Source organism: Toxotes jaculatrix, chromosome 18 (genome assembly GCF_017976425.1).
Source record: "Toxotes jaculatrix isolate fToxJac2 chromosome 18, fToxJac2.pri, whole genome shotgun sequence".
Taxonomy (NCBI): Eukaryota; Metazoa; Chordata; class Actinopteri; family Toxotidae; genus Toxotes; species Toxotes jaculatrix.
In genome coordinates this window covers 18,604,738-18,614,764 of record NC_054411.1, presented here as the reverse complement: position 1 = coordinate 18,614,764, position 10,027 = coordinate 18,604,738, and the positions used below count along the sequence as shown (strand labels likewise).

At 39.9% G+C, this 10,027-nt stretch overlaps 1 protein-coding gene across 3 annotated transcripts; it reads right to left on the bottom strand.

The window, feature by feature from the left end:
- Positions 1 to 1,191: 1,191 nt before the first annotated feature.
- LOC121198518 (phosphoribosyl pyrophosphate synthase-associated protein 2) lies at positions 1,192 to 9,728 on the bottom strand. 3 transcript variants are annotated; one of them, XM_041062727.1, is made up of 12 exons: positions 9,622 to 9,725; positions 8,183 to 8,281; positions 7,624 to 7,784; positions 6,576 to 6,628; positions 5,044 to 5,110; positions 4,754 to 4,926; positions 4,457 to 4,572; positions 3,995 to 4,050; positions 3,714 to 3,862; positions 3,430 to 3,500; positions 2,447 to 2,593; positions 1,192 to 2,320 (listed from the first exon to the last, which is right to left on the bottom strand). In XM_041062727.1, exons 3-12 carry the CDS (start codon positions 7,704 to 7,706, stop codon positions 2,162 to 2,164), a joined length of 1,074 nt encoding a protein of 357 aa, XP_040918661.1. In that variant the 5' UTR covers positions 7,707 to 7,784; positions 8,183 to 8,281; positions 9,622 to 9,725; the 3' UTR covers positions 1,192 to 2,161. The 3 variants fall into 3 exon arrangements, with proteins under 3 accessions (XP_040918661.1, XP_040918662.1, XP_040918659.1); XM_041062728.1 differs by having other exon boundaries at positions 8,183 to 8,231; positions 9,622 to 9,695; XM_041062725.1 differs by lacking the exon at positions 8,183 to 8,281 and having other exon boundaries at positions 9,622 to 9,728.
- Between the last annotated feature and the right edge of the window lie 299 nt (positions 9,729 to 10,027).

Below are 10,027 nucleotides of genomic sequence, written 5' to 3'. Positions count from 1 at the left end.
TGACTAAAAACACAGGAGTATTAGCAGCAAAATGTACCTAAATTATATAAAGTAAAAGCAGTCATTCTGATATATTCTTGAATTGTATATGACAGTATTGGACTGATAATGCTGATGATGTTCTTAACATAGGGATCTGGCCCCCTCCAGTGGTCACAAGATAAATCTTCGGCTGCACAATTTTCATTCTTTTGTTTTGGACTTTTGTAAAGGGCCATAAGCCAGAAAGGTTGGCAATCACAGTGTGTTATGTTTTATCCAGCATTCAGTCTTTATCTGTTCAGGATTCTTCTCACCACACTGTTGTGGTGTGACTTTAGAAATTGCATAAGTGGTAATTGGTCCACACTGAAAAATATCAGCAGCTATTGACTGGATTGCCATGAAATGTTGTACAGTCATGGTCCACAAAGGTTAAAGTCTAATGGCTTTAGTGAACCCCTGACTTTTCCTTTAGTGACTTTAAGTGAAATATGTCCACAGTTGAAACTTGGCATCCTTAAATAACGTCTCCTTCTGGATGAACTGTAATAACTTTTGTGATCATCTGATGTTTCATTTCACACTATCAACTGGTCCAATACTTTGATTTATTAAAACTGAACTTCAAAACTGTGTAGTGTTAATTACCAAGTGTAAGCTCTCTAACATGCTAAATTAAAACAGTTACCACAACATTATACCTTCAAAACATCAGCATGTTAATATTGTTATAAAGAGCAGGCTTGATGGAAAATATACATTCAAATATGAAGCTACAAAACACCACAAAACAAGGCTTTACTTATTATCATCATATTTATTCAGATTAAGTGCTGAAAATAAATACAAAACATTTTTGGAACACATCTGGCAAAGTGACAAAGACCTGCTTCAGTCAGGTTTTGCTTTCAATTTACTTTTACAGCTTTAGCTGCATTTTGTAAATGTATAACATATTTAAAGCAAACTTTATTCTTTCTCTTTCACAACAATCTAGGATCAAGGATCAAATTACCCATTTCCAAATGGTTAAGAACTTTCCACTTCCAACTAGAGAGCAAAGCTGCAGTGACATTTTTTTTTTTAGAAGTTCAAATCTGTGAGTTTCTTCGATCCAGAGCCCTCCAGCTGGAACATAACTGCTCATTTGTGGCGTGAACAAATAATAACGAATGTGAGGAGGCATTGAAAAGATGGCACACAGTGTTATATGGATGACTCATGAATATGTATTTCACAGGTGCACTGTCATAAAAGGTTTGTAGCATCCAATTAGACAGAGAATTTGAGAGAATCAGAGAGATATTTCCTGTATTAATTCCAGTTCCAACTTTAGCAATTAGTAGATTTGACACCAGATTAGCATCTAAGTGCTATGGCAACCACACAGACATATGGCTAACTGGCAGCAGTCTAAACTAAACGCATTAGTAGCACATTCAGACACAACACAAATAAACAAAAACTGACAAAGGTTTGGATTTAAACACGCACTCTGATACTCTACACACGTTAATTAGCTGGGAACCTGAATAATCCTGGACTAATTACAAGGTCAATATGAAGTAGTAACGTTAGCTGAGACATAGTTGTGTATTGGAGTGAAGAAGGCCTGTGTGTTGTGAGTATGTCCTGTAGAAGGCACTGGCACTCATGCAGTACAATCTCCTTTACTCGTAGTATTAGAAAGAGACATTCGGTTCCAACAAATGTTCTAACGCACAGATTTAACATCAACATTAATTTCAGTGGAAAAATGAAGGTAAGATGGAAAAGCAACTAAAGAAGGTAAGAGGGGAGTCAAAAAGGTGAGCTGTGTACTGTTTGACAGGAGGGCCACTATTGGAGTGAGAGGCAGTAGTCCATTAACATCCATTTAGGACACAGATCAGTGTGTGTTCAGTCACACCGAGGAGCTAAAGTGTTCACTCATCTGTGTGCATGTGCATGTATGAGTGTGTTTGTGTGTGTGTGTGTGTGTGTTCAGTCACTCTTCTATGTTAAGCTGCACTCAGGAAAAGGTTAGCATCTATTTGTACAGTATGATACAGGTAGGGAATTGGATATTTCTGTGTATGTCTATGTTGATCATTCATCTATGTGTCTGCAAAGGTGTAAGAAGGCAAATAGGAATCGTGTTGGTAAGTTTCTGTGTGTGTTTGTGTGTGTAAAAGGTTGTTTAGTCATCCACTCCTATGTTGCGGAACAGGTAGGACATGGACTCTCCATTGTGGATGCGGCGGATGGCCTCTGACAGGATCATGCTGATGTCGGCTGTTTTGATCTTTGGACACTGAAGCTTCTGGAGCTCGTGAGGAATCGTGTTGGTCACCACAACCTTGGAGGAAGAAAAAAAACAAAGTCAAAGATATGAGAGATCTGAAAAATTAGGATGAGATGGAGAACCTAAAAAAGAAACAGGAATATTGTATGTTAAAGGAAACCAATAAAAGTACAAGCTCACCTCATCGATAGCAGACTCCTCGATGAACCTCGGGGCCTCCGAGGAGAGGAGGCCGTGTGTTGCCATGACGTATATCTTGTAGGCCCCCCTCTCCTTCAGCGTCTCTGCCGCTGCCACAAAACTGTCAACATCGTCAATGATATCGTCCTGTGGGGACAAACAGATCTGTCTCAAACACACCAGTCAACACTTCTGATTCACCCCGTGAAAGTAGCACAGCACCCCAAGCGGTTTGTTAATTATTTTGTCGTACAAATCGTTTCAAAGGGTGACGCATGTTTACCATAGGCCTGTTCACTCAGACGCTCATTAAAACCACAGCAAAATATAAAACGGTAATCTATTCTCTCTGTGGAAAACCAGACTGTACAACCACTGATAGTGGCATCATGAATGTGTTGTACAGTGTTTTCATCTCTCCCACTGAGCCGGTTTCTTTTATCTTTCACAGGAAGACAGCTGTGTGCCAGGACGTGGAGCTCAGCCCTCCTGCGGCCAAAACAGCAGCTTCATCTCTGCTGCATCTGCTGGTTTGGCACATTTCTTTTGCTCCACTCTCACTGTCTATGACTTTTGTTGTTACTCTGTAAAAGCATGTGACTTCAAATGCAGCAACGTACAACACTTAAACTAGGATGACCGCCTCGAGGTTGTATGTGTCCACCAACCAGTCAGGTAGCAGGGTATAATGTTACCGACTGGACATTTGTGTGAAATCTTTTCATAATTAGCATAAGTTCTTGACTTATGGCCAAAAACAGGTTTTGTGAGGTCACAGTGACCTTGACCTTTGACCTCTGACAACCAAATTCTAATCAATTCCCTCAAGTCCACAAAAAAATAAATAAAAACAGTAAATGTAATTTGTTACTTTCATTACTTCCACCCGTAATTTTCACATTTACATCAAGGTGTATTCCCACAGCAAAGCCATGACCATGTGTTTAATTATGTGTTGACTGCAATCAAACACAAGCTCTCACCACTATGATGGCGATGCGTCCCCCTACATCTCCTACCACAGTGATGGGAGGCTTCTCTTTAGGGATCAACACTGGAGACAAAAATGAAAGGACACAGAGACACAGTGAGACGCACTGTGCTGTAGCTCATGTTATTGCGAGGTAACACTTCTTTGTGTCATTTATTATTTACAGCGGTGCAACAAAAATCACTATCTACCTAAATACAGTTAATTCTGTTAGATTGGTTTACAGGTTTTATCTTTATTAGTGCATGTGTTTGTGTGTGTGTGTGTGTACGTTACATGGTATCTCCATGCTGGGGTGAATGGCACCAGTGGTCTTGACGGTGGGTGGGGAATGTCGCCCGTCTACCTGGTCTGACTCTGCGTCCTGAGCTTCACCGTGGATCACTGCTATACCCAGACGCAGCCGTTCTGCAAATGACTGAGCCCTGCACACACACAAAAGGGCAAACACAATGGCTGTTAATAACAATGTACTGTGCTCTTTTATCTGAAGCCTTCGGTTGTTAAGAGGACGTAGGACAATAAGTACAAAACCAAGAGGTATACAGAGAGCCTACCTTTTGGCAGAAGCTGGGGATTTGGCCACAATCACAGCATTTCTATAGTCAGGGATCTAGACGTTCATGGAAAATAAAGATTCAATGTAAGGGTCAGATTTGCATACAACTGCTAATCCTAAAAGCCTTTTCTCTTGCAGCGCTGAAGCAGGTCTGACGGTGCTGACTGAAACTTGCTTTTGATGAAACTTTGCTTTAAGACTTGAAAGTCCTGCAGATTCCCTGAAAAAGTGCTAAGAATTTTGAGTGGTAACCCTGCAGTTATCAGTCTAACGGCAGGTTTGTACTGTCACTGTCATTGTAACGTGCAAAAATGCAAAGCTCGACAGGTGTAGCAACAGTAACCACGGGGGCGGGGGGGGCTTAGGAAAAGTGCAACAGCATGGACTTCCAAGTATTGTGCGATTTAAGATAAGTAAACAAATGCATCATGCAAATAATGTTGTGTGCGTGTGTCTTTACCTCTTCCTGTATGTACTGCAGCAGGAAGGGCGAGGCTCTCAGATTGTCCACTGGGATGTTGAAGAAGCCTTGAATCTCTTTCTGATGGAGGTCCATGGTGATCAGGTGGGTGAGACCTACACAGTCAGTTTGACAGCATTAATGTTTACAGATATGACAGCACACACCTTCACCTGCAGCCATGATGGATGCACACTTTCTGATTAGCTGCGTAAACATGTCATCATATTTTACTTCCCAAATCTATTTTAAAAACACACGACAGGTGAGATTTCCACACAATGCTACTTCACTTACCAGCTTTACACATCATAGAGGCGATAAGCTTAGAGACGATGGAGCCCCTTTTCCTCATCTTACACTGCTTGCTGTAGGGGAAGTAGGGGAGGACTCCCGTGATGCTTTTGGCACAGGATGTCCTGCACGCGTACACCATGATCAGCATCTCCATTATGGTGGTGTTCACATCCCTGATACAGCCGAGGGTGGAGAGAAAAGATGGAGAGGGACAAATTAACAAAACGGGACAAGAGATGTTTCAGGGGTAAACTGTTGAAACTTTCAATTTTGTTTGTGTTCTATCTTACTTGGACACTGTCTGGATCACAAAGACATCTTTGCCTCGCACTGACTCTTGGATCTGTACTCGTGTTTCTATGGAAACAAACTGGGCGTGAGAGGGAGAGAGTAGCAAGGAAACATGCACACACACTCCTACTTCATAACAAAGCCCGCAAAGGCCTGTCAACTTCATTAGAGGGCTAAATCCTTTGTGCCTCTCACACACACACACACACTCTCACTCACACACACACACACTGTGAAATTGTAGATATTAGAATTCCAAAAATGTGCCTCCCATGGAAGAGATTAGAAAACAAAATGCTTTCTAGCCAGAACCAAATGTTCAGCAGACAGAGCAGAGGGAACAAAGTCAGAGCAGCCATCAACCCAAATGTGTTTTAGCGTTGTGTTGAATATTTAGCTTACAAGCTCTAATACTGTAAGACTCCACAGTATTTAAAAGGGGCTTTAGTGCTTTTGCATGATTTAACCCAGGAACTACAAAATGTGTATAACCCACAATATGTTCTGACAATATTTTGATGGGTACAAATAGTTTTTTAAACACATTTTGTTCTCTATACAGTTTAGTTGTCAGTGTCTTTCAGTGGCCCTTTAAGTTATCTTGTCAGTACGTGAACCTTGCTTGAGATATGTAGCATGCTGAATATTGGCTTTTTGTTTTGTCTAACTTGAATCAGGATCTGGCAAGTTTCAAGCAGGGACAGCGTGAAGTTCTCAGCAGTCTGCTTGCAAATGCATTGCACTGAAAATCAAATCTACCAGTTGAACTGTAAGCAAACATGTATGTGAGTGTAGCAGTCGTATATGGTGTCAGGCACGTGGACTTATATGTAGGTCTGCAACTACTAATTATTTTTCCATGTCCAAAATGACTTCAAATGTAAACATCCTGTTTCTTCTGATCAACAGTCCAAAGATATTCAGTTTATTATCATGTAGGATACAGAAAAGCACCGATTCCTCCACAATCATTCAGTCATCAAGATGTCAAGTTGCTGATTTAACTAACTTCTTATATAAAACTACAAATAAAATCTGACATATATCACTTTTCCCCAGCCAGAAGAAGTCAGCAGGGACAAAGGACATTTTAGAGTCACCATCAAGTGTAGCCACTAACTTATTAACCTGGTGACATGCACAGTAAGACAGAACTGTCAATCATTTATCTGTGTGTACTTCTCCTTGTTTCTTCATACCACAAATTCTTTCAGATTCAGAGAACTTTATTTGTCCCCAGGGGGCAATTTAAGACATAAACGATATTGTTATGATGTTATTGTCCAACATAGACATTTCTGTCTTTATGCAGATAATACAGGCTTGTATTCATAGGTCTCTGCCTGTCTAGATAAGTCCGTCTTTAATTAAAGCTCTTCAGAGACTCAAACTCAAACTGAATGGTGTCCAAATGCTGATTGCTTTTGAATGCTTGATCTCAGTGAGACTACTTGATTAAATAAAGGATACATGCGTAAAGTAAATATCTACCCACGCACATGGAGTCGTCCCTTGTCGAACATCATCTTACCTCTGTTGGCTTCCTGGTATACCTGCACCTTGCCAAGCTCCACCCCTAACCGCCTGAGAGAGAGGGCACAAAGCGGGAGAGAGAGAGATTCAGCTTAGGTTCTAAAAGTTAAACATGTTTCACTGGCATAGACAGAAAAAAAAAACTGCTACAATACAAATTATATAGCTGAGGTCTGTTTACATTCATACAGATAGATTTGGATTATATTGTCCATAACATGAGAACACAGATTTCAAACTGAGAAGATTTAATAATAATAATAATATTAATGTGAGTATATAAAGAGATTTGTTGATAATTTCCCCTATTAGTTTATGCTGACTTGTGACATTCTGCACATTCTCTCCCTGTGAACTGTTAACATGCTGTGTGTTATTACCACTCCTCTCATGCATGCACACACACAGAGCCTGGAATTTAGTGTCCGACATGCCAGGCCAAATATTTGTTTTATAAACATGCACAGAATCTAATGTCCTTGTGGAGTCAGCGACTACATCATGTGCATTTCCACTAGGTTTTGCGGTTTATGAATGTTATGTTTACACATAACATGATCAAATCTGGACAAAACTAGACTTGTTATTATAAGGAGGCGGCAGAATTACAACTATGACTGGGGTGAAAAAAAGCTGCATTCTGTTAGCAAGCAAAAATTATTTGATTATTGTAAAGTGATTTTGCTGTATCATTATTGTCTTTTGTGAAGCAGAGCCACACTAGCTTCGGTCAGTCATATTGTAAACACTGAACATGCGTTGGCGAATGCAGAACCAACAACTCAAATGGAAAGACAGCACATCCAAACTTATCTTTCAGGAAGCATATGTGAAAAGCATGTTTCCTATAAAATTCCTGGTACATTCAACAGCTGCAGAAGCTGCTTCTGCTCTTTATCTGAGAGAAAGGAGGAGGCAGACCTGTTCCCCAGGGACCTATGAGGAATGTTTACTCTAAACTAACCAGTTTTGCCATCATTACTGTGCTCCACTTGTCTGTTTGTTATCTTTGTTTTTAATATATCGGCTCTGCCTCCTGTACTCACTCTGCTATCCTCTTGCTCAGCTCGCGGCTGGAGGGGTGTGAGTTGGCGGTGAAGATGACCAGGCCACCCTTGGTGTGGTTCATGTCTCTGAGGTCTCGGCCGTTGCTCTCCCCACACTCAGGCAGTGGATCCCTGGGCACCCACGCTGCGCTGAGACCTTCCTGCAGTGGAGAAGGAGGAGTGGTAACTTCCCTTAAAGATCTATGTGTCAACTTTCAAATCTCAAGTAAAAGAGGAACAGGAAACACGTGTTGGTTAGTCTTTCAATATGCATAATAAGCCACTGACAGATTTATTTTTTGCCAGATAAAAGGATAATTAATATTTCAAGTTTTCTTCTCACTCTCACCTCAGAATGGGACTGAATTATTTAAGAAGCTTCCTGCCAACAGCAATGAGGAGTTCTCCTTTTAAAATGAATAACAGCATCATCCTAAAACAAGCTAGCGGACATGAAATTCCTTATTTTCAATTAGTCATAAATCCCCAAGACGTTTGCATCTCTGAAGAAGCTAAGTGTTATTTTACATCAATAGTTATAAGTTACATATTTTCATACCTAATATGCAGTGTGAAAAAGTCCTGGAGGGTAGTGGATGGTTGTCTTCCTTTAAGAAAGCTCAATCAGTGCTCAGTGCATTTACTCCAACACCTAAAACTAGGACCAAATGCACATCACAGAACTTTGGAAGATTTCAGATAAATTTCCTACTGTGAAACGCTAAATAAACATTTACAGAGCTGCAGTGCTTAGTCGATTAATTGATCAGTCACAAAATTAAGTGGTAACTACTTTCATAATTAATTAATTGTTTCAGTCACTGATTGCAGCTTCTAAATTCGGGAATGTAATATTTTTCTAAAAGTGTTCTTTTTAATATCATTGGGTTTTGGACAGTCGACAAAACAAGGCAACACCTTGAGTGCTAAGAAACAGGAATGAGCATTTTTCATTATTTTCTCTTTCTTTTTGATTTTAACCAAAGAATTTCTCTCCGGGGATTAATAAAGTTACTCTGATCTGATCTGATATTTTCCAGACAAAAAAAATTATTGATTACTCAAGATAACATGAACAATAATTGGCAGATTAATCAACAGTAGAAATAATCATTGGTTGCAATCCTAAAACATAAGCCAAGTCAAACCAATCACAAGAGCATTAATGAGCTGAATGATTTATTATTTACGTGCCACAAGTTTCTACAGTGTTCATTAATGTTTAGGTTTCTTTAAATTTTATTGTACAGTTTTGGTTTTGCTCTCTGAAGCTGTGTGGATTGTGTATGTAGGAGCACGTCCAGTCTATGGTTATCGGTGTCTAAAGGGGGAAACGGTTTTAGAGAGTCTGCTTGCACATACACTTAAGGGAGTTTGTAGAACAATAACACAGCAAACAAAAAGCCTGTGCTACAATCAGATACCATATGTACCATATCTGCAGACATTATTTATACGCTTTACAAGGACTGGGTGGGTAATTATCATAATAAATACATATATTATAACAGCGAATTTTCTGTTATGGGGTCTATGTCGTTTAATGGGCTAACGCGTGGATTTAATAGGGGGTAGAAATCGTTCATCCTATCAACAGTCACGACATTAGCTTCCTCACGTTGCTAAGCTAACGGGACAGCACAGGCTTTTGCCCTTAACAGCGCGGTATTTTATTCGAGAATCGATGTGTAAGGAAGTTAAACCGTGAGCTGGAATTGTGGTTATAATGACTCCTACATAAAAGCAGCTACGTTGGTGAAGTCAGCATTAACGCTCGCTTTTATTAAACCTTTGTCTATAACATCATGAGATAGCGAACGCTAATGTTAAAGACATGTACTAACGCGATAGTTCGCAAGAAATAATCTTGCCATTGCAAAGCTCTTGATTGCGCGAGGAGATTCTTCATGGACCAGAAAGCAAGTCTGTTTGAGTAGCGCGTAGAAAAAACACAATAACGACTGTTAAATAAAATACAGGAAGACAATGAATCCTCACCAGCTTGTGCGTTGGGTCCGGTTACAACCTGCAACCGACAGTATTTGATTGTTCAATCCTCCAGCTCTTTTCAACCTGTGCCCCCGACTCTCAGACTGACTGCGAGGTTTAGTTTTAATGGACGTACGCCTCGACCAATCACAGGCCAAAAAATGTTAAATGGGAAGTCTTGAGATACATTCAAGTGTTTTTTTATAAAGCCGTAAACAACAAAATCATCATCGAGAAGTAATGTATCATCAGTGCTTTCAGGGATATCCAAGGTCGACACTTAATTTTAAAATTCAAACGTTTTATGTTGTGTGTAGTTTGTTGTTTCAGTTTTGACTAAATCTAATTTCAGTTTACCAGCAAAAACCACTATTAGATGTACGTTTGCTTGTTTGATCAGTTCCCGAAGATTTTG